At 40.5% G+C, this 24,709-nt stretch overlaps 1 protein-coding gene across 7 annotated transcripts in view; it reads left to right on the top strand.

Annotated features, from left to right (window-relative positions):
• LOC117812476 (core histone macro-H2A.1) overlaps positions 1-22,100 on the top strand; it is a 36,233-nt gene extending 14,133 nt beyond the window's left edge. For 5 of the 7 annotated variants that reach the window (XM_034683237.1, XM_034683230.1, XM_034683235.1 and 2 more), the window contains 5 exons: positions 1,049-1,156; positions 5,158-5,257; positions 9,922-10,011; positions 18,398-18,572; positions 20,577-22,100. In XM_034683237.1, the coding sequence (XP_034539128.1) occupies positions 1,049-1,156; positions 5,158-5,257; positions 9,922-10,011; positions 18,398-18,572; positions 20,577-20,742 (639 nt within the window). In that variant the 3' untranslated portion in view covers positions 20,743-22,100. Of the gene's footprint in view, positions 1-1,048; positions 1,157-5,157; positions 5,258-6,611; positions 6,703-9,921; positions 10,012-18,397; positions 18,573-20,576 lie in introns of all 7 variants that reach the window. The other 2 variants (XM_034683233.1, XM_034683231.1) reach the window with 2 other exon arrangements.
• Positions 22,101-24,709: the final 2,609 nt, after the last annotated feature.

Genomic DNA, 24,709 nt, shown 5'->3' on the forward strand with positions numbered 1-24,709 from the left:
TGCACACAGGGACAAAGACCTTCATTTTTGGAGACATGTCCTGTGGTCTGATGGAACAAAAATGTAACTGTTGGCCATAATGACCATTGTTACATTTGGAGGAAAAAGGGGGAAGCTTGCAAACACCATCCCAACTGTGAAGTATGGGGGTGGCAGCATCATGTTGTGGGGGTGTTTTGCTGCAGGAGGGACTGGTGCTCTTTACAAAATAGATAGCATCATGAAGAAAGAACATTATGTGGAAATATTGAAGCGACATCTGAAGACATCAGCCAGGAAGTTAAAGCTTGGGCGCAAATGGGTCTTCCAAATGGACAATGACCCTAAGCATGCTGCCAAATCAGTAACAAAGTGACTTAAGGACAACAAAGTCAATGTTTTGGAGTGGACATCACAAAGCCCTGATCTCAATCCCAGAGAAACTTTGTGGGCAGATCTGGAAAGGTGTGTGCGAGCAAGACGGCCTACAGACCTGATTCAGTTAGACCAGTTCTGTCAGAAGGAGCAGGACAAAACTCCAGAAAACTATTGTGAGAGACTTGTGGAAGGTTACCCAAAACATTTGACCCAAGTCATACAGTTTAAAGGCAATGCAACCAAATACTAGGGAAATGTATGTCAACTTTTGACTTTGAAGAAAGTAATACTGAAATCTCTAATAAACTCTCTCTCTCATTATTCTGACATTTAGCAAATAGAAATAATTTTGGTAATCCTAACAGTGTTATACAGTGTATGTAAACTTGTGGTTTCAACTGTAAGTGCAGCTGTTAATCCACTTCACACTCACATTTTTGGGATGATTTCTTATTTGTAAACGCTCCATGTTTAAAGAAATTTGAAGAAACTGTTTTGAAGACATTCAGATTTGTAAAACATCCCTCGTTCACTCTCAACATCAAAAGTGTCTGTTAATCAAAACATCAGTGCCGTCATTCCTCATCCTTGTATCAGCTTCAGTGCTGTTACAGGAGCTGATCTGGACTGATCTTATCACTACAAAATACAGCTTGACATGGTGTCAACATCTATTCTGTGTCCTCCACAGAAGCAGGGCGAGGTGAGCAAGGCGGCGTCTGCAGACAGCACCACAGAGGGATCTCCAGGTGACAGCTTCACTGTGCTCTCCACCAAGAGCCTCTTCCTGGGTCAGAAGGTCAGTTCTCTCTCTGTAGAAACCAACACCAGCTCAGACAGAGCTGAGTGAAGTTTTCATGAAGTAAAGTAAAATAAGACCAACAAATATTCTGTAACATCTGGTGAAACTGGCTGTGAAAGGACTTTCTTGTTCTCTAATGCCAAGAGAGACCAGTGTTTAATATTTTAGGAGTCAAAGAAATTAGACTAAGTTTTGTCTGCTTCAGTTGGAGAGGATCCTGATTCTGTTTTGGAAAGAAATATCTTTATTTATTCATGAGCAACCAGAGTTATCAGATCATTGCTCAGAGAACTGTTTTAAAAAATCAGCTGAATAGTTTTATTTATTAAAACACTCCACGGACTGCAGTCAGCTCAATAAACCTGCTTCTCTAACATCCTATGACTAACTGTGGCATCATGGAGCAGTTCAGTATGGGGCGCCGTTTGTAAAGTTGTGCACACCAAAAATAACAGCAACATTTCTCCTCATTAACTCCAAAACATCAATGTAGAGGGAATTTTTAAAAGTCACTTCTTTTTTTTATCATATTAAGAGATATATTTGTGATCTTCCTCACATTTAATTTTGTTGTGACAAATATATTAAGTTCAAATCAATGTTAAATCTAAATTTTAAATTTAAATCTAAATATTAAATATGAATTTAAATTATAAAAGTGACTTTTAAAAATTCACTCTACATTTTTATGACGTGCACAACTTTACAAACGACGCCCCATAGTTCAGGGAGTGAAATCAGTTAAACATGATGTCATATCTGAGGTGGAGCTGATTGTGTCTCTCAGAGAATATTAAGTAGTTTCATAAAGATAAAGTGTCATCACGCTGCATTTCTGAGCTGGTCTGCTATAATCACAAACCCTTATTTCAAGTCACCCAGTGCTCCATAACAAACTGAGCTTCCCCCGATTTACTGCTCGTCTGCTGCTCCTCTGTTAGCTCCCTATGCTTTAGTCCTGCTTTGCACAAACAAAAAATGCTTCTTTTTTTAACACCTTTATTTTCTGTTGAACTGAAACAAGGAAGTAAATTTGCCTAAGCTGTGTAAAAGCTGGAATCTTTTTGAATGTTCTTTAAACTTCCAAGATCAGACGCCTATAAAAACAGATTGGACTTTGAAAAACATGAAAAGCAGAGGCATGCAGGAGAAAACGAATGACTCAAGAATGATGCAAGTGGTGTCATAAGTCCCCTGCTCCTACATTTTAATCAGTAATTACTGCTTTAGCTTGATTTTGACTCCTTTGGAAAAACACACACACACACACACACACACACATTTCGAGTTCTGTGTTTGGTTTGGAGCATCATCATCTCAGCAGTGCCCTCTGATATTTACTCTGCCGTAACTCCTGTTTAACAACAGCCCTAAATCTAATTTGTTCTTTCTCTCTGGAGACTCATTTAAAGTCTGTATGTCACCGTTAAACTGAGTGATAAAGAACAAAGTGTGATCTGTGGAGAAAAAAACCAGGGAAATTTACTTCTTCCACTTTTTGTTTCAGCTCAGTTTGATTTCTCCTGATGCTAATGGCACTGCATGCATTTACCCACATCTGCTAATATGAGTCTCATAATACTGATAAGTAAACAAGACATGATGTAGTGTCACACACATTCTCCAAGTATAACCTCAAAGCTCAGTTCTGTCTTTGTTCAGCATTATTACATTATTATTTATTAATAATCTTTAAAAATAATAAACGCTCTTACTTTTACTTCTTGTAATGATTAATCTGTTGGATTAAAGTTAAATGATTTAATCCAGTTTTACTCTGCTCAGTCATGTTCAGTTTAATCCAGGTTGATTAGTGTGAGATGAATCAGTCAGCAGTGTTTGTCTCACTCTTCATTAGGCTCTTTTTGTTGTTGTTGTGGCTGACTCAGATTACAGCAGCTGTTTGAATCAGTGGATGATAATTGATGGAATGAATGCCGTTAACCTCCTGCTGATTAAGATAATGAACCCAGGAAGAGAAAAGTTAGTGTGATTTTAAGATGTCATTATCTTCACAAGACTGTTTCTGCCTGAATGTTCAGCCAGTCACAGTCTCTCTTCCTTCAGGCTCACTGCTTTGCTCCCTGCCTTTTATTTCTGATTCTAAAGTTTACATTTTTGAAGGTGCTGTGTTTCCTTTTCTGTTTTAAAATAACAAAGAACTAATCTGAGATACTAACAGGATGTTGCCTTTGCACTGGAAATGTTTAACATTTACAAGGATACCTTGACATTTTGACTCTTCTGTATTGTAAAATTTCAGCAGCATTGAACTTTGAAACAACGAAGAGAAACAAAACATACAGCATATACTGTGCAATAGATGTGAAGTGTTGTTTGTTGTGTCACCTGAAAACAAATCTAGTAAAAATACTTTCTGACATTAAAATAAAATAATGGATAATGAATTAAAAGGGAACACTCTTCGACACTCAAACATCGACATAACAAAAACATAAACAGTCAAAAACATACAAACATAAGGAACAGGAACCGTCTGCATTAATCATGACTAAAAACACAGTTTTCTTGTCTTCATAGAAAGATCAAAAATGAGCAGATATTAATAATAAATGACTGACAGCTGAGTTCCTGTAAACCGCCTCAGTTTAACACCTCTTCTTGTATTGCTCTGGTAAATGTTTTACAGTCTGTTCTTTGAAAATAGTCTCTATCCATAAAAGCTTCCCCTCTTATTTCCACTTTAACAGATTTGACAGTTTTCCCCAAAGTTTTTAAAATCATGTTTCTCCTTCAGATGAAACATACAGGCCTTTCTCATGTGCTTCTTAGCCTTGCAAACTGAAGCCTTGTAGTTTGTTTACGTTGCACAGAGCTGAACAGGAAAGAGGCACAAACCCCAGATTAACATGCTGATTCCAAACGAGCAGAAACATTTCCAAAGAATGACATGTATACTTTATATCAGACTCATAGGTCAATGTAATGAGTGGGTGTAAGGAATGCTCCTGACACCCAAATAACACAAGCATAATCCACATGAGTACAAATAAAGCTGTTCATGTACCACATCTCAGATTCAATGTTATCATGGACCATTTCAACTGATCACTCAGGCTGTTTGCCTGTTTGACAGACTGATTGTTCAGGCTGTTTCATTGACATTGTAAATAATGGAGCATGCTCAGTCGATGCAGCAGCAGACCTGCTGTCCTCTCCTGAACTCTATGATTTGAAACAGCAGGCTGAAATTGAGATCAGAGGCAGAGCAGCCTTCATTGCAGTGTTAGTTCTGAGACATGATTACACCATAGACTGTATAATAATGGACGTAGAATCTGACGTTACCCATCTGTTTCTGAAGCGCTGTTTTGAGACCAGTCGTCAGTGACAGCCATATTGCTGCTGTCGAGCGAGTGTGACGTAAAGAGGCGGGCTTTGAACCTCTTAGCCAACAGCTACAGTGTTCCCGCCTGTCAATCAAGTCAGCTGTGCCTCTCATTGGAAGACTAGTAATCTCAATTTCTTTGAAATTACTGCGTTAGAAACAAATTCACCCCGTACAGTGTGTGCCGATCAAGAAATGATCTATCCAGACTACACTCGTCTTTTGAACCAGACTGTAAACATGTTTATTTCTGCTGTAAAGATCGGCTTTTATGAATGGGTGTGTATGTGGTTTCCAGTACTTCCGGAGCCAGCCTCAAGTGGATCCTTGATGAACTGCAGTTTTTAACACTTCCGCATTGGACTCATATTTTTAGACCGGAGGTTGCCACTTGGATTACACTCATTAACATGACTCATAAAGTGTGGGCTGTCAGTCTGCATTTGGACATTATACATGTCACACATGCATCCAGCATGCACTGGCTGTGTGCATTCTGCTGCAGATAGGTTGAATGCACAGTTTATAAACCATCAGAAAGTCAAGGTATCCCTGTTAGCAGAGGTGTAAATATGGTTTTAATGGCTTTGCTTCCTCCCCTCCTCCTCATCCTCCTCCTCTGCCTCTGCATGCTCCCTCTCCTCTGCAGCTCAACCTAATCCACAGCGAGGTCAGTAACTTGGCTGGCTTTGACGTGGAGGGGGTCATCAACCCCACCAGTGCTGAACTTGAACTTAAAGATGATCTAGGTGAGGTTCTCCTCTGCTTCCCTCAAGCCTCTCTGGTCCCAGAGGAGGTTCAGATTTAAATCCTTGAACACTGAAAACCTTCATAACCTCTCTGAAATCAAGTTATCAGAGATGAAAACATGGTCTCAGGCTGCTCTCCCACCAGGTCTGTTTGTTCACTCTGAGAGCAACTTTTCAGATGTAATGATGATACAGGACAGGAGATATGAATTAAACTGGACATTTCTCTGTAATCTTTAGCTCATCACACTTACCCATAAAAAGACACTTATTGATGTTATTCAGAATTTTTAAAAGCAGAAACAAAATCAAAAAACAAAATGTCAAAATGACATTTTTGTACAGCCTCACAGCCCAACCCCTCGTTGGTGTAACCATATATTGGATTTCTTTCTGAAACCTACCTCAGTTCAGCGTGCTGGATGTTTGTCGGCTGCTGTTGACCTGGAAAAGCTCAGCAGCAGCCTGTTCTCCTCAGCAGGGGCTCTCGTTGATGAAGGCCGGCTGGTCAGCCCTCAGAACAAATAAACAGACTTGTTGATGATGTTGCCCACAGTGTGAAAAAACCTGGTGAGGGTCTTCACTTTGATCCAGTTTGATCTGAAGAGACTGAACCTGCTCTCTGACTGAGAGAGGAGAGACTAGTTCTGTCTTGCAGATCAATAGAGTCATGAATTAAAGACCGTTCTCAGTATCAAAACACCAGTTTCTGTGGAGACATTCAAGGATTTTATCAGGAAACCTGCCGCTCCTCCCTCAGCACCATCCAAGATGTGTTGAGATTCACTTCAGGTTGTCCTCTTTTCAGACGGCTGTCAGAACTCTATGATGCTTCATAAGCAGTATGATTTCAGGACAGTGATTGGAATGAAAGAGAGGAGGGAAACTGACCCTCTGTGAGTTACTCACTGCAGCCCGGCTGAAAGGTCAACTGTCTGGAGTGCAATCATTACATTATGTGTTCATTTTAGTGAGCTGGGAAATAAAGACAGCACAACAAGCCAGACAGTGGACTCAGATATGACCATTGTTTAAAAAGAAGAAGATCTGGCTGATTTTAAATCCATGTCATGAGTCAGACCTGAAGGTGTAGATATGATGAACATGTTCTGGGTTCAGTCTGGCTCAGTGTGCTGTCATACTTCCTGCTGACTTGATGCCACTCACTGTGTCCACAGTTGCTTTCCTGTGATGTCAATAAGGAGCACACTCACCTCTTCCTCCCTCTTCTTCCTGTTCTTCTCTTGGATTCTTCTCTTCTGTTTGGTCACCTCTTGTTGCTCTGGATCACTCACCGTCTTTTTACCACCATGTTGTTTGCCTGTTGTTTGTCTGTCGTTGTTGTCGTCTGTAGTTGCAAGTTGTCCAAGCCGACATTTCCATCGTGGAGAGCGACGCTGTCGTTCACCCGACCAACTCGTCCCTGTATGCAGGTGGTGAAGTAGGTAAAGGAACCTTTGTCACCGCGAAGACTGCGAGTGCTCGTCTGCTCTCTCTCTCTGCTTCCTCCAGAAAGTCTGCACTGCAGTCTGAGGACAAAAACCACAGCTCAGCACACTTCTGCTTTCTAGGTTAACTAGCCAACGCTTTGCTGCTGTGACGAAAGCCTGTTTAACCCACAACCCACCTCTCTGGCTGCTCATGTGTTTGCATTAATGTAACATGGACTGAAAGAGCTGTTAGTGCACCATGAGTAAAAATGAACTTGCAGGGGCTTTAAATGTGCAAGCAGGGACTATTTCATGTGCCAAATAAGTGCTTTGGGGAAACTCCAGGTGCCAAGATTTAAAAATCAGCTGCCAAAGAGAGTTAAAGTCACACGTTGTCTTATTAAATGGAACCCAGAACACAAACTCAACATTGTGAAGAGGATCATTTGAGTTTGGCAGCTGGATGTGTTTCCTCAGAGACCTCAGAGATTCCTGCATTTTATGTGCTCCAAAGTCAAGGTTCTGGAAACAGTGCTCATAGCTGGGCTCTGTCAAAGCAGGGTTAATGATGTGAGATGGATGACCATAAAGAAGCTCCCTCAGAGCCTTCAGGCAATCCTGACTCAACCATTACTACAATGCAGTCTGACGTCATCTCTCAGGATGCTGTTTGGGCCATCTTATATTTAAGATGTAAACATAGTTTCAACAGCAAACTACAAACAGCTTGACTAAAGACGACTATGTTGTAGGGCTGGGCGATAATTCAATCACGATAATTATTGCAATATAATTTTTCTTGATATAAATATAAAAAATGTTAGATACAAATTTGATATGAATAAACCTGAGGCGCTAATGAGCCTTAAACACTAGTTGCCACCCAACATTAGACAGAAGAAGAAGACTGCATTAAACAGCCAATCATGTTGCAGGATGAGAGGTAGGCGGGGCTTAAAGACGTTTGGAGCTGAGCATAAACACAGCTGAGACGAGCGACCGCAACACTGAAGAAAACTGAAAACCTAGCAGCTCAAAGCAGAGTCGTTAGTCTGACACTGAGTCGACTCTGTGTTAACTATTAACTTCATCCACTTCATTAAATCTACTTTCAGGATGTGGGTAAAGGAAGAGCACAGAGACAACTTCTGCTGTGAACACGTTTAATGTCCACCGTGACCGTAGGACAACTGAACACTGAATAACCGTGATGCATTAACTGCACTGTGGGAAACAACATCACTCTGCCTGTAACCCTTAGCAATCTTAAAGGGGAGAGCACAACTCAAAACAATACTCTATAAACTAAAACACAGAATACAATCTGATATATCTTTGTTGTAAATTTAAATCAAATTATGGAAGAAACTTCAACCTGAGAAAAATAAGAATCTACAAACTACAACTTCACAAAAATCTCATCTTCCATTAAAGACCTGCTTCCTGTTAGCACCGTCAGAAATGATGGATTCAAGAAGTTCATCAGAAACTAAATCCAGATACAAACTAACAAACTGTCTTCAACTTTCACTCAGGAGCAAAAATCTGACTTTACATTTAAATGAAATAATGATTTATTGTGATAATTATTGATATCGACTGATATGAAATATTTTATTATGATAAAATCATTTTTAATATCGCCCAGCCCTACTCCATTGTATGTTATGGCCATCATCTTGCATTATTTTGGCACACTGCTGTTTTCAGTCTGATCACCTGATTATTTACCATCCTCCTTCAATGTCAGGATCATCCATCAGCTATGACACAAGCCTTATCCAGCCCTCCTAAAAACCTGAAGCTAACTACCCTGAGTCTCTGAAGCAGCTTTAAAGCCTCTGTATGTGAACTCTTAGTGGACAGCCACAGACAGCCTGCTCAGTGTGTGCAGCAGGAGTGGAGTCTCTCGGCTTGGCTGGCCCGTGTGTCTGTGTTGCTCTGCTCTCTGAGTGCCTCATCTTATCGCCCTTTTAAAGAAATGTTAGACTGTATGCTAGCCTTTGATAGTCATCAGATATCTGAAGAAGATGCTGAGTCAACAAAAACACGGTCTACAGAGAGGAGTGTATATTTAGATGTTTCTGCTGCTGCTTGTTGCTGCTTTGTTTTACTTGATTTGATTGTGGATGATCTGGGACTCATTATTCTTCCTGTAACCTCAGAGCGTTTAGCTGCTGTCAGATCACACAGATAGTTCAATCAATCAATCAATCTTTATTTGTATAGCGCCAAATCACAACAAACATTATCTCAAGACGCTTTTACAAACAGAGCAGGTCTAGACCACACTATGTCAAATTATGAACAGAGACCCAACACCAAGACAGGATAAGACTCAGTCTGACCCCACCTTAATCCACCATGAGCATTGCACCTCGCAGTATTTAGCTAGCTACAGAGGAGAGGACAAACTTCCTTTAACAGGCAGAAACCTCGAGCAGAACCAGACTCATGTTAGTAATGAACCTGCAGCATTAGATGATTCATACATGAGGTGCCTCTGGCTCTGGAGGGTCCCCTCTCTCTTCTCTGGTGTCTTTTTTCTCTGTAGCTCTGATGTACAGTTCATCTGACAGAGTGATCAGTGTGGAGTCACCTCCTTTAACCATCAGAACATGGAGGAACAAACAGATGGACCTGATCCCCGATGATCTCAGACCTTCTACATGTATTTACCTTTTTTACAGAGTGAAACTTAAATAGCTCCCTGGGCTTGATTACTTGTAGTGAGTGAGCAAACATCATAAAAAAAAAGGTATAAACAGACTTCTTTTACTTCCCAAATAAATTCTTCATTCTCTTTTATGCGAGCCACAGCAAATCCCTTCAGTCCACTGCAGCGTGTGAGGACAGAGGGAAGTAATTAAGGAGCGGGGCCTATAACCTTTACTTTACTGACTCAGGGTGAGTCACTTGGAAAAGAGCAGCTCTCAGTCTTTGCACTTCTCTGCTCCTTGTGTTGGATTTCTGAGTTCAACAAATCAGACAAAAACTCAGAGTGGATCAGTGTCAGTGTGAGAGGTGTAGAGAGAAGACAGGTGAGATGATGGACAGTAGCGTGGTCTGCCTGCTTACTGCCTGTTTGTGTCTCCATGTTGTGTTGCTTGCCCATCAGTCTGCATGCCGTCACTTCTAGTCTCTCCTGCTCTCAGTCTGTCTGTCTGTCTGTCTGTCTGTTTCTCTATCAGCTGCATGTGAGGATGTTATGACTTCAGTCCTCTTTACTTCCAGGTGCTGCTCTGGAAAAGAAGGGAGGGAAGGAGTTTGTTGACGCGCTGCAGGAGCTGAAGAAGAAGAACGGCCCCCTAGATGTGGCTGGTGGTAAGTGCAGAGGACAGATTATACCAATAACAATATCTATCTATCTATCTATCTATCTATCTATCTATCTATCTATCTATCTATCTATCTATCTATCTATCTATCTATCTATCTATCTATCTATCTATCTATCTATCTATCTATCTATCTATCTATCTATCTATCTATCTATCTATCTACAACAAACGTTATCTCAAGACTCTTTAACAAACATAGCAGGTCTAGACCACTCTATGTCAAATTATGAACAGAGACCCAACACCATGACAGGATAAGACTCAGTCTGACCCCACCTTAATCCACCATGAGCATTGCACCTCACAGTATTTAGCTAGTTACAGTGAAGAGGACAAACTCTGCCAAACAGGCAGAAACCTCGAGCAGAACCAGACTCCTGTTGGACAGCCATCTGCCTCGACCGAGTTGGGTCTGGAAAGAGGGATAGAGGAGAATAAGAGAGAGAGGGAGCGGTGATAGTGATGAGACGAGTAGTAGTAGCTGTTGCCTCTGGAGTCCAGCACGTCCGTATCAGCTGGAGTCTGGAACGTCCACAGTAGGAGGACGTCTACGGCAGCTCAGAGGAACCTACGAGACAAGGGAGCTCAGGGACTCCAGAAAGGTCTATGGTTAGTAACTTTAATGGGACAGGGAGAGTTAAAGTAAGTGATGAGGGGGTTGGGGGGAAGGGGGTGAGATAGGATCCCAGTGTGCCAGTTCCCCCCGCAGTCTAAGCCTATAGCAGCATAACTAAGAGCTGGTCCAAGCCTGATCCAGCTCTAACTATAAGCTTTATCAAAAAGGAAAGTTTGAAGCCTACTCTTAGAAGTAGAGAGGGTGTCTGCCTCCCGGACCCTGACTGGTAGATGATTCCAAAGGAGAGGGGCCTGATAACTGAAGGTTCTACCTCCCATATTACTTTTAGAGACTTTAGGTACGACCAGCAAAAAATGTGTAGACCACTTGAAACTCTGCTTCGGTAACAGTTCTTTGATCCAGTTTGCAGTATGTTGACCACTTCCTTCCTTCAGTAAAAGGTGAGGACTGAAGAAAAGTTCAGTAAGACCATTAAATGTTATCAGTTTAATCCGTCTCCCTTCTTGGAGTCCCTCAAAAACCTTCTGTGTCTCTTACACCGGTGTGATTTTATGGTAATTAAGGGAACTGAACTTTCCTCAAATTAAAACAACACACACTGCATCTCTCTCTCTTCTCTTGTCACTCTGTTTTGCATTCCTTCTGCTTCTCCTCTGAGTTTGTGTTTGTCACTCTGCCTCGGCAACACTGACGTTTCCTGACTTTCTTCCAGTGTCACCACTGGAGGAGTTGTGCATCTTGATCTTCTTGTTAACGCCCCAGCTCTTGTGACAGTGATGTCAGTGTGTCCCTTAAATCTTTCTCCTCATACACACACCAAGTCAAACAGGGCTGAGTGTGTTTCCCTGTTCAGAAAGTGATGTCAGGACACCGCAGAGAGGATTAGGTCTTTGGGTGTGAACTCACAGATTTGACTCATTCATTCCTCTCTTAAAGGTTAGAAATAACTGCTTTCTTCTTTTAGGGAAGCAGTGACGGATCAAAGACATTATTGGCACATAGTTTCTGTTCTTGGCGACTTCAGTCTACGTCTGAAGGCTTCGGTCTTTAGAGAGCCGTATTGTTTGAGCCCTTACAGATTATTTTATCTTTGAGTCCATTTGTCTCATTCCCTCCCTCTGTCCCACTCTTATTCTTCCTACATCTGTCTCTCTCATTATTCATCACTCACAGTCCATTTTTCAAACACTCCCCACCTTCACCACTGTTCTCTCTCTCTCACGCTCAGCCAAACCAGCTCAGCATCATAATCCCGCTCTCTGCTGGAGCTCATAAATAGATTACCAGGTGACTGAACACAGAGCCAGCGGAGCCTGTCAGGGATTCTGGGGGATCTGGATCTGCAATCCTGACCAGATCTGGGTCAAAACAGCTGTCAAAGAAAGTATTTTGGGATGTTTGAAGCACTTGTATTTTTTTTCATCTGGATTATAGTGAGGAAACTTCTCAATCTCAAGCCCAGCATATATAGAGTTATTCACCGTTTTCATTAAAGAAGAAATACTCTGAATCAGGGTAGAGCTTGATCTCATCAGGTGTCAGGTGTCAATGTGGATGATTTTATCTGTGACATTTGGAAATTCATCAGCTCCAATAGTGATACAAGCTCGGCGTTTAAAGTGAAGCAGATATTTTATAAAGGTAGATGATATCTTTTCTACTTTACTCTGAAATCATTCTTTTGTTTTTGTCCCGGGTTAAAATTGAACATGACACATCACAGGAATTTATTTTTTAAGCCACAGAAAGTTGATCAGTCATATGAGATTGGAAATAGTATAGTTATGGTAATGTAACTTATGTGATACAATTGTCGTCATGTTTGTACCAAGTATTTATGTTTTCAAAACAAATGCTCTAAATTGATTTTCCCTCAAAGTAAAACAATTCTACTCTTTACTTTTTAAGAGCATTTTGTATTCTTCAGTTGATAGTATAATTTGATGCATAATTGTATGATTGTGATTGTCCTACAGTTTGTTACAGAATTATGTATCATATCTCACATTATCCTAACATATCTCACTGAATCTCACTGTGTCCTCCCGTATCTCACTGTATCCTACCGTATCTCACCCTATCCTAACGTATCTCACCCTATCCTACCGTATCTCACCCTATCCTAACGTACCTCACTGTATCCTACCGTATCTCACCCTATCCTAACGTATCTCACTGTATCCTACCGTATCTCACCGTGTCCTACCGTATCTCACCCTATCCTAACGTATCTCAGCGTATCTCACTGTATCCTACCATATCTCACCCTATCCTAACGTATCTCACCCTATCCTAACGTATCTCACCGTGTCCTACCGTATCTCACCCTATCCTAACGTATCTCAGCGTATCTCACTGTATCCTACTATATCTCACCCTATCCTAACGTATCTCACCGTGTCCTCCCGTATCTCACTGTATCCTACCATATCTCACCCTATCCTAACGTATCTCAGGTTTTCTCACTGTATCCTACCATATCTCACTCTATCCTACCATATCTCACTGTATCCTACCATATCTCACTCTATCCTACCATATCTCACTGTATCCTACCATATCTCACTCTATCCTACCATATCTCACTGTATCCTACCGTATCTCACCCTATCCTAACGTATCTCACTGTAACCTACCGTATCTCACCCTATCCTAACGTATCTCAGCATATCTCACTGTAACCTACCGTATCTCACCCTATCGTACCGTATCTCACTGTAACCTACCGTATCTCACCGTATCCTACCATATCTCACTCTATCCTACCATATCACACTGTAACCTACCGTATCTCACCCTATCCTAACGTATCTCACCCTATCCTACCGTATCTCACCCTGTACTACCGTATCTCACCCTATCCTAATGTATCTCACCCTATCCTAATGTATCTCACCCTATCCTACCGTATCTCACCTTATCCTACCGTATCTCACCCTATCCTAATGTATCTCACCCTATCCTAATGTATCTCACCCTATCCTACCGTATCTCACCCTATCCTACCGTATCTCACTGTATCCTACCTTATCTCACCCTATCCTAATGTATCTCACCCTATCCTAATGTATCTCACCCTATCCTACCGTATCTCACCCTATCCTACCGTATCTCACCCTATCCTACTGTATCTCACCCTATCCTAATGTATCTCACCCTATCCTACCGTATCTCACCCTATCCTACCGTATCTCACCCTATCCTACCGTATCTCACCTTATCCTAATGTATCTCACCCTATCCTAATTTATCTCACCCTATCCTAATGTATCTCACCCTATCCTACCGTATCTCACCCTATCCTACCGTATCTCACCCTATCCTAATGTATCTCAGCCTATCCTAATGTATCTCACCCTATCCTACCGTATCTCACCCTATCCTCATGTATCTCAGCCTATCCTAATGTATCTCACCCTATCCTACCGTATCTCACCCTATCCTAATGTATCTCACCCTATCCTAATGTATCTCACCCTATCCTAATGTATCTCACCCTATCCTAACGTATCTCACCGTATCCTTCGACATCTCACTGTATCTCACCATATCCTACTGTATCCTACCGTATCTCACCATATCGTACCTTATCTCACCGTATCACACCTTATCTCACTGTATCCTACCATATCTCACTGTATCCTACCATATCTCACTGTATCCTACCATATCTCACTCTATCCTACCATATCTCACTGTATCCTACCATATCTCACTGTATCCTACCATATCTCACTGTATCCTACCATATCTCACTCTATCCTACCATATCTCACTGTATCCTACCATATCTCACTGTATCCTACCATATCTCACTCTATCCTACCATATCTCACTGTATCCTACCGTATCTCACCCTATCCTAACGTATCTCACTGTAACCTACCGTATCTCACCGTATCCTACCGTATCTCACCCTATCCTACCGTATCTCACCCTATCCTAATGTATCTCACCCTATCCTACCGTATCTCACCCTATCCTACCGTATCTCACCCTATCCTACCGTATCTCACCCTATCCTAATGTATCTCACCCTATCCTAATGTATCTCACCCTATCCTAATGTATCTCACCCTATCCTAATGTATCTCACCCTATCCTACCGTATCTCACCCTATCCTACCGTATCTCACCCTATCCTAATGTATCTCAGCCTATCCTAATGTATCTCACCCTATCCTACCGTATCTCACCCTATCCTAATGTATCTCACCCTATCCTAATGTATCTCACCCTATCCTACCGTATCTCACCCTATCCTAATGTATCTCACTGTATCTCACCATATCCTACTGTATCCTACCGTATCTCACCATATCGTACCTTATCTCACCGTATCGTACCTTATCTCACTGTATCACACCTTATCTCACCGTACCCTATCGTATCTCACTGTATCGTACCTTATCTCACTGTATCCTATCGTATCTCACCGTATCGTACCTTATCTCACTGTATCCTATCGTATCTCACCGTATCGTACCTTATCTCACTGTATCCTATCGTATCTCACCGTATCGTACCGTATCTCACCCTATCGTATCTCACAGTATCATATCATATTGTATATTATCTTATCGTATCTCACAGTAGCATATCTTATTGTATATTATCTTATTGTATCTCACAGTAGCGTATCTCACAGTAGCATATCTTATTGTATGGTATGGTATGGTATGGTATGGTATGGTATCGTACATGAGATAACCTGCCACCCCTAATCAGCAGCTTTTGTTACGATTGATTGATTGATATATTAGCAGTTCTGCGTGGTCCTGTTTGAGGCTCTGCTCCTGTTGAGTTAGTTCAGTATGTTTGGTGACACAAGCTAGAATGTGTTTTACAGTTTTTTGGCTTTTAGGAACAAAGAAGTACTCCTATGTTTTCTGATGAGGCGTGGTTTTAAAATGATAAATTATACTACATAGATAATGAAAGATATATTCATCCTAAACTTCTCTGAGGTCAGTGAAGCTTGCACAGGATCAATTAATTAACAATCAAATGGATCACTTTTAGGCTGGATCTTTATTTGATTCATCCGCAACTTAAAATAGATCCAAAATATCTCAATTTCCCCCCCCAGCGTGTCTAACCCTCCCTTTAAACATCACAGCCTTAAACAAAAGAAACGTATCGGCCATCTTGTTTTAACAATATATAAACGAAGAAATATATTTTTCTGTTGGAAGCTCAATAAGGAAATGTGTTACTGATAGAAAAAAGTATCTCCCACAGAGGACTCAACGACATCAACAGTCTGCTCAGTTTGATTGACAGGTGGTCCTCAGATATGCTCAAAAAACTGCACACAAAATCTCCCCCCCAAACCATTAAAGGAGTTTAACTTTGCAGGCGTTTATGAAATCTGTTATCATCATCATCATCATCATCATCATCATCGCCACCATCATCCACGCACTTTGCCTCCCGGTCAGATCACACAGTGAGACGAGCTCTCACTCTGCCGTGAAGTGTCTCCATCCTCTCCATGCTCCATCTGGAAATCAGCTCGTCCTCAGCTTTGACTCGGGGCCAGTCACATGTTCTCTGTGCGCTAATAAAACCTGACTGGAGGTTTTCTCACTTCACAGAGTCAGAGGCTCTGGCTGAGGTATCATGTCCAAAGCTGTTGGCTTGTCTTCTCTTCACTTGTCTTCTCTTTCCTCCTCTTCTCCTCTTTCCTCTCCTCTCCAGCGGTCTGGAGAAGTGATTCCTGTAGCCCACCTCGCAGTAACACTCTGTTCAAACCATTTGAAGCACTTGGAGATTTGCTGAATGTGTTTCCCAAAAGAAAAGTGTTATTTTAGCATCTCAGGTCTCTGTACTTCACTCTTGGGTTTTGACTTCTGACAGAACTAGTTAATGAAGCTGATATTTGTGATGGGAGGAAAATCCAGCCACATGTCAGAGGTGAACAAGTTCACTGGTTCTGTCTGAAGAAACAAAGCAGAGCCGATTTGAAGAAGTCAGACGCTGCTGCACAAAAACAACTCTCCCTGAGCAATGTGTATATGGCACGGACTCTCCTGGATCATGCAGGTGGCAGCTGTGGACGACCGCAGAGATCAGTCTGTCATTTAGTGTCATTATGTTTTTAGAGATCCTGTAAACATTTATTCAGCAGAAAAATATTTGCTGGAAGTCACAGCACCTCTGTGTTTCTGGCCTGGGAGATGAATGTGATCCAGTTTCTTTCCCGGTATATGTCGCTGAAGTTTGACACTGACGGAGGCTTTCTGATTGCTGGTGTATTTTAGTTTTGGGCTGATTAATGTCTGTTCAAGCTGAAGTTGATCTGCATAAAACTTTGGGTTTATTTGTCAACATGGAATATGAAGCAGGTATGAGTTTAACTTTTTGAACTGACTGACTGTCTGCTGTCTGTTGTTGGACAGAACATTTGACTTTGTACAGTTTGGGAACATTAGCTGTAAAAACAAGTCGCCTGTCCTCAGATGTTTGAAGATTTTGGACAGTCGACTTCATTTAGTGACATTTTACAAACTGGAAGCAGCTGATCATTTATCAAAACTCCAGTGGAGTATTAGGGCCACATTATAGAAGAAAAAGGGATGAGATTTGGGTGAAAAAATGAGTGAGAATAAAATTCAAATATTAGGATTATAAAGTTGTAAATGTATAGCAATATAATTGTAATAGTAGTCTTTGGTTAACCTATATTTATATTTTGAAAGGGAATATCAAAACAGCAGCACCTTCTTGAAGTAACACTAAGGTTTCATAATTACACTACCAGTCAAAAGTTTGGACACACCTTCTCGTTCAATGGTTTTTATTTATCTTAATTATTTCCAACATTGTAGATTAATACTGAAGACATCAAAACTATGAAATAATCTGGTTTTGCCATAATCTGGATTACAACAGTAGTCAAATAGGACTATCCATTGTGTACTAACCCTACCTCTGAACAACACAACTGATGGTCTCAAACACATTAAGAAGGCAAGTCATTCTACAAATGAACTCTTGACAAGGCTCATGTTCATTAGAAACCATTCCAGGAGACCACTTCATGAAGCAGACTGAGAGAATACCAAGAGTGTGCAAAGCTGTCATGAAGGAAAAAGGGGGCTACTTCACAGAATCTAAAATCTAAAACAGATTCTGCTTTGTTTAACACTTTTTGGTTCATTCAATAATTCCATATATGTTCTTTCATAGTTTTGATGTCTTCAGTATTGACAGTAGTGTCCAAACTTTTGACTGGTAGTGTATGCACAATCAGTTTTTGCTCAATCAAGTCCTTATACTGATTGAATATCTATAAGGCTGATTTTCCAACATATTCAGTATTTTGTTTTTTGTAAATTAAAAACTTTGTTCTTATAAATAGTCAACTTTTTCTCTTAAGTACATCTGTAATTAAGAGTTAACTTCCACGTTAGCCCAGATTCAGAGTCTGAAGCCATCTAATGATAAATATATGTGCAAACAAGTCAGAACAGAGACTCGCTCTCTTTTGGTTTTCTTTCCATCAATCAATCAATCAATCAACCAATCAATCTGTACGTTATATCAAGACTCTTTTACAAACAGAGCAGGTCTAGACCACTCTATGTTAAATTATGAACAGAGACCCAACACCAAGACAGGATAAGACTCAGTCTGACCCCACCTTAATCCACCATGAGCTTTGCACCTCACAGTATTTAGCTAGTCACAGTGGAGAGGAAAAACTTCCTAAACTTCACCTGAAGTATTTCTGCCTCCTAATCCTTCTCTCCCTTATCTCCATCCCTCTCTCCTCCTCTCCGTCCCTCAGCTGTCCTGACCGGCGGCTTCGGTCTGCCTGCGAAGTACGTCATCCATTGTAACAGTCCGGGCTGGGGCTCTGATAAGTGTGAGGAGCTGCTGGACAAGACGGTGAAGAACTGCCTGGCTCTGGCTGATGAGAAGAAGCTCAAGTCTGTGGCTTTCCCATCAATCGGCAGCGGGAGGTAAGAAAATACACAGAAACACGATACATCATGCAGCCACGTGTCACGAGGACCTGGTCTTATTTTTAATAATAATAATAATAATCACAATAATGATAATAATGATCTTAACAAAGTTACAAAGTGCTTCACAGAAAAACACAAAAAAATAAACAATAATAATAATAATAATAATAATAATAATAATAATAATAATAATACATTTAAAAAAAAAAGGAACTCTAAAGCACTAGCACACATAACAAGTAGGGGTGTAATGATTCTTTTTAACAACGATTTAACTCGTATAATGATTCGACTCGTATCATGATTCGACTCGTATCATGATTCGACTCGTATCATGATTCGACTCGTATCATGATTCGTGGTTGCAGATACGATTAAAGGACGATATTGGTTCATTTAGAACGATACGATCTGAATTGATTCAGTGACTTGAAATCCATTCAGTAACTTTTTATCCAAAATTCAACCAGTATGACTGTGAAATAAATGCCTTGATACTGGACAGTCCTAGAGTCCTGATGTTTCTTGTAAGGGAATCAGGTATAATTAATTATGGATATAAACAAACAAGTAAACAACAATTAATGGAAAATGCATTTACATTTAATTTGAATAAAGTTCAACCGACACTTCAGGTTAAATTAACAGGAGGTTAACCTTTCTGCTCTCATTTTCAGTATTCAATAAAAGTTCAGTAAGCGTGACCAACATTTCAACAGCAGGTTTACCTGCTAGTTCTTTACATATCCTACAAACAGTGAGACACTTATTTAGAACATCTCTGTCTTTGTAAAAGCCAAAGTGTTTCCACACACTGGACCACAATGGTGGATTGATCATTCCTCGCTCGCTGGCTTCTCCTCTGCCATCCACCATGCTATGTTTTGTTGTCTGCTGCTGTGTGGTGATGACGTCACAGACAGGCAGCTTGAATTAAGTAACATTTAATGTCTTTATAATTAAAAGTGTAAAAAAAACACATCCATATAAAGTCTGCCGTGTTTAAATCCAATGTGTTATTTCCTAGTAAGGATACAATCGATGTATGACCTTTCAAAACAATGTTAGATCCATATATGTCGTCTGGAAGGACAACTTGCCGAGCACAGATTGATGTAGTCGGATCATAGGAATTTAAATCCATACATCGATGTAGCAGATGAATTGTTACACCCCTAATAACAAGACATCAAGAGCAAAATAACATGTTTACATAGTTATGAAAGGAGCCCGGACTGAAAAAGCCCCAAAGCCCTTGGACTTCAAACGGGCTCTGGGAACAACCAACAAGCCAGTGTCGGCTGATCTGAGAGGGTGGGCAGGCTTATACCGAGTGAGAACTGACATTATGAAGTCAGATCCATCTCTTGAACTGTTTGATCTGAAAACACAATCAATCGATCAATCGATCAATCGATCCATCCATCCATCCATCCATCCATCCATCCATCCATCCATCCATCCATCCATCCATCCATCCATCAATCTTTATTTGTATAGCACCAAATCCCAACAAATGTTCTCCTCAGACTCTTTCCAATCAGAGCAGGTCTAGACCGTACTCTATGTTCTATTATTAACAAAGACCCAACATCAAGACAGGATCAGATCCAGTCCCATCTTATAGACAGAACTCAGTCTGATCTCATCTTAATCCACCATGAGCAGAGCACTTTGCAGTATTTAGCAAGTTACAGTGGCAAGGACAAACTTCCTTTAACAGGCAGAAACCTCCAGCAGGACCAGACTCATGTTAGACACACATCTGCTGAGACCGTGTTGGAGAGAGGGATAGAGGGAGGTGAAGAGAGAGAGAGAGAGATGATAGTGGTGAGACTGATAGTAGTAGTTGTAGCAGCTGGAGTCTTGTTGCCTTGTGTGTGTTTGTATGTTGACTCCTGAATAATCAATAACACAATCATGTTCATGTGAATGAATCTGTACCACGAGTCTCTGAGTCTGAACTCGTTTCACTGAGTGTGACTTCTGTTCTGTTAGGAACGGTTTCCCTAAGCAGACAGCGGCCCAGCTGATCCTCAAGGCCATCTCCAGCTACTTTGTGTCCACCATGTCTTCCACCATCAAGACCGTCTACTTCGTGCTGTTCGACAGCGAGAGCATCGGGATCTACGTGCAGGAAATGGCCAAACTGGAGACGAGCTAAAAGAATCTGGAGTGTGTTGGAGTATTCACCTCCTCCCCCCCCTGTTCTCACCTCCCTTTGTTTTTCCTGACAGGATATAGGAAGGTGTTTATTAGTGGTTATATATGAAGAGAAAAAAGAAGAAGAATCTTTCTATAGGCCGGGAACTTGTTTTTGCATTATGTTTGTTTTTTCTTATATTGTTTTTAATTTCTTATTTACTTATCACTTCTGATATTTCAATCTAAAAGTGCACTGTTCATCCTGCGGTCTTTTAATACAAACAGTGCATACACGAAACAGATTAAGTAAGATGACTTAAAGATTTAATTTTCATTACTAAAGATGTTCTATGAGAGAGATAGCTTCACCTCAATTACCAGGCTTCCAGAGAAGTCTGAAGAATACGGGTTAATGCATGCAAAGCAGTAAAGATAGCAAAAACAGCTATTCTCCTTTTATTTCAGCTCAGAACACACGACAAGACTCAGCGTTTTACTGCGCTTGGATAGTTTCTGTTGTTGGTCGTGTTGGTTTTTGGTCTTTAGGAAACCGATATAATGGAACTTTGGGACGAGTTTTTGTTTTAGTGATGTGCAATGCAAAAGGTTTGTTTACTTGTGTGCTGCAGAGACCTTGAGTTTCCATTAAACATAATGAGTGAGAAGTGGATCAATTCAAGTCATGCTTCTGTCTACATATTCTGTACTCAGCACCATGCATGAGGACTGTAAACTGATGCTCATCGTTTACAGTCAGAGTTAATCATGAGGAATGGAACGAGTTGAGTGGAGACTGCAGGTTTTTGCAGGGCACAAATGGTTTATATTGTGTGTTCCTATCTGTGTTTCTATAGATGGAGTATTTGTGAAATGTTCTAGTGAAATACTGGGCTGTAACAAAGTCATATTCTTATTTTCTATTATAATTTTCACACTGATACTAAAAGATGGTCAGGACGCTAAAAAGAAAAAGTTGTTTCAGATGATTTTTCTGTGTTTTGTCTTTGTTAAGCCATAAAAAACATGTACTCACGTTTGCTGGAAATAGAGGTCCTCTGTGCGGATACTTTGGTGTGCTCTTTCAGTCAGCAGCCACCAGATGGCGCCCAGTGATCAAGAATTGGAGTTTCCATTGGAGCCATTTTCTGTGCCGCAGCAGGCCTCTCCACACAGACGCTGGTCGATTTGAGTTTGATTTGAATTGGGACTGATGGACGGACGCGAGTAGCCCGACTGCTCTGCTGCATTTGGACTTTTCAAAAGCCTACCTTTCTTATGAGAAAAAAAATGTAAATTGCTTTCTAAAGAATTGCTACAATTGATGATTCTACAAAAGGTCTGTACACACTCCGGTAATAAAATACCTTTAAAACAACATTTTGTTCCTCATGAAGTCATGACATCATTCTCAGGGACTCCCATAAACATTTAAAGAGAGTGTGAAGTGAAGGCGTCAGAGTGGACTTCACTGCTCCCCACACAAATGTGTCTTAATGTAATAATACAGCCTTCTCCATTGTATTAAAACAACCATCATCTTAAGTGTTTCAGAACAAATGGCAGAATCATGACATGTAGCCACGTCCTGAGACTCTGATTACCCCAGCCCGACCTGCAGCTCTGAAGTCACATGGTTTTATTCTATACTTCTAAAGACACAATGGTCCTGTGATGAGTTAAGGAGGATACGTGTGAGGATGATGTTAGTGTCAGGGTCACATCTTCAGGATTGATTAAACTGTAGACTTAAGCAGAGAGGCTGAAAACAACAATGTTTACACCCCTTGAAATGTGTATGTTGTTGTCACTAACTTATAATAATAATAATAATAATAATTGACAGGACCTGTATAGCGCTTTTCTTTGTACTCAAAGACGCTTCACATAAAGAGTGAAAAATAAAACAGGAAATGAATAAACAGAACAAAGACAGAGGTGGGGCGGGAGCAGAGGTTATGTGTTGTAGTTTTTTGAACAGGTAGGTCTCGTTTTTAAACGAGTAAAGAGAGTCAGAGTTGAGGATGTGTGGAGGGAGCACTGCAAAAAAGGGTAGCTTAAATATAGGATGAAAAAAATTAATTCAAGGTGAACATTTCTTAAATGATTTGTCCTTGCAGTGAGTTAATTTTACTTGATAAGAAATGTTAAAATGAGATTGTTAAATCTAGAAATAAGCAGGCTCTGAAATGTTTTAAAAAGGGTTGAAATAAGTAGAATATGCAGATTTTTAGCTCAAACTACTTGAAAACAAATTTCCTACAGCACAGGTATAAGTGAAATATACTGAATATAAGCAAATCAAATATCATTAATTTATTTTGTATACTTCATTTGAGCAAATTTAAAGCCTGGGGACAGGAAAAACACCAACTTAAGTAAAAAGTGACTCACTATTAGAAGACTATGATTACACTGTTTCTTGATATAAACTGGCTCATCTTAAAATAAACCCTAATCAATCTTAAACTAAAACTAAAATCTTTAAACCAGGTCTTATTCTTAGAATATACCTCTGAAATGTTTCTACAGAAACCACAACAGCAAGCTGGATTACTGACAACATTTAATACATGTCAGGATTAACAACATATAACATTGAGAACACTATTAATAGTGGCTCAGGGTTGATGCATACTTCATTTCAAACAGTCTTTAGAGCCAAACCAAAACAAATATATCACCATACAGCAGAACTATGAGCATCAATAAGATACAAGCTGAACTGGGTCTTGAAGATATGCCTCATGTGTTATTCTTAAATCAACTTGAAGTTGTTACTCAATCTTGAAACAAGTTTTATTCTGATGGGACTTTAGGTGAGTCAACCAATGTAGCTTATTTTAACAGTCATTCACTCAATTTAAGATTCACAGACTGAGACAAAAAAGACATGTTCATAATCAATTTAAGATTCAACCATACATACAAAGATTACAAACAAGTAAAGAACTCTACATTCTCTAAATCTAATTAAAATCTTGGCAAGTACTGAATTATTTGCAGTGAGAGAGTTCCAGAGGGTCGGGGCAGCAATAGCAAAGGCTCCGTCCCCCCAAAGTGTACTTAACCCTCCGCTTCAGGAGTTCACCTTACAGGAGCAAAACATGGCAGAAGTCAAGTACACAGTATAAAGACTGTGAGAGTCTGCATCAGGAATTGTTTGTGATTGTGGCACCGCTTTAGCGTATTTGGTGGAGCAGGGGCGCCATGTACAGAAACTGTATACCTTGTGCTGGTCTTAAGAAGATTCCCGGCCCAACATGATTTGGTGCATGTCCCCCCCCTCCTCCCTCTCCTTGTGTTTCCTGTCCATCTCAAACAATCCTGTTAAAGTAAAAGCAAAAAAAGCAGACACTCAAAATAATAATAGTCAAAAAATGTGCAGGCTAAAGCAGGAGTTCAGGACATGTGCTCTCCAAGCGTCCTAAATGATTTAAACTGACCTACGTTATAACGTGTACATTTCCTTCCCCTTAAGTACTGTATGTAATCTAATCTAATCCAGTTTACTGATTAAATAAAACACAGTTTCAAGAAGGGCTTCACAGTAAAATAAAATAACAGCAGTGAAAACACAGATACGTCAAACACAAAGGTGTGAAATAACACAACTAATCCAGCAGTTTCATTCACGGACATGAAAGAAAGTAAAGTGGACTTGGCCTCTGGGACTTGGTTCTGACGGGGTTCTGCAACACCTTCTTGAGCTCTGTTGATGCCATTGTGTCAGACGGCTTATGTCAGTGTGAGATGTTTGAAACAAGTGAACCTGTCATGTTCTCCTGTAGCAGCAATGTACACGAAAGGCGCCAATTGTTCATAGATTTATGGGATCTTTGTGTCTCTAGCTTTCCTTCAAAGCTATCTTTTCCTCCGGTAGGCTACGCAGTTTCCACTAATTGGCAGATCGATTATTTTTAAAATCAACTGGTCTGTATGCCAGAATATGATATAGGTATTAAAACCCAGCCTGTGGAGGGCAGCAT

The sequence above is a fragment of the Notolabrus celidotus genome, chromosome 5, assembly GCF_009762535.1.
Source record: "Notolabrus celidotus isolate fNotCel1 chromosome 5, fNotCel1.pri, whole genome shotgun sequence".
In the NCBI taxonomy this organism is placed as follows: Eukaryota; Metazoa; Chordata; class Actinopteri; order Labriformes; family Labridae; genus Notolabrus; species Notolabrus celidotus.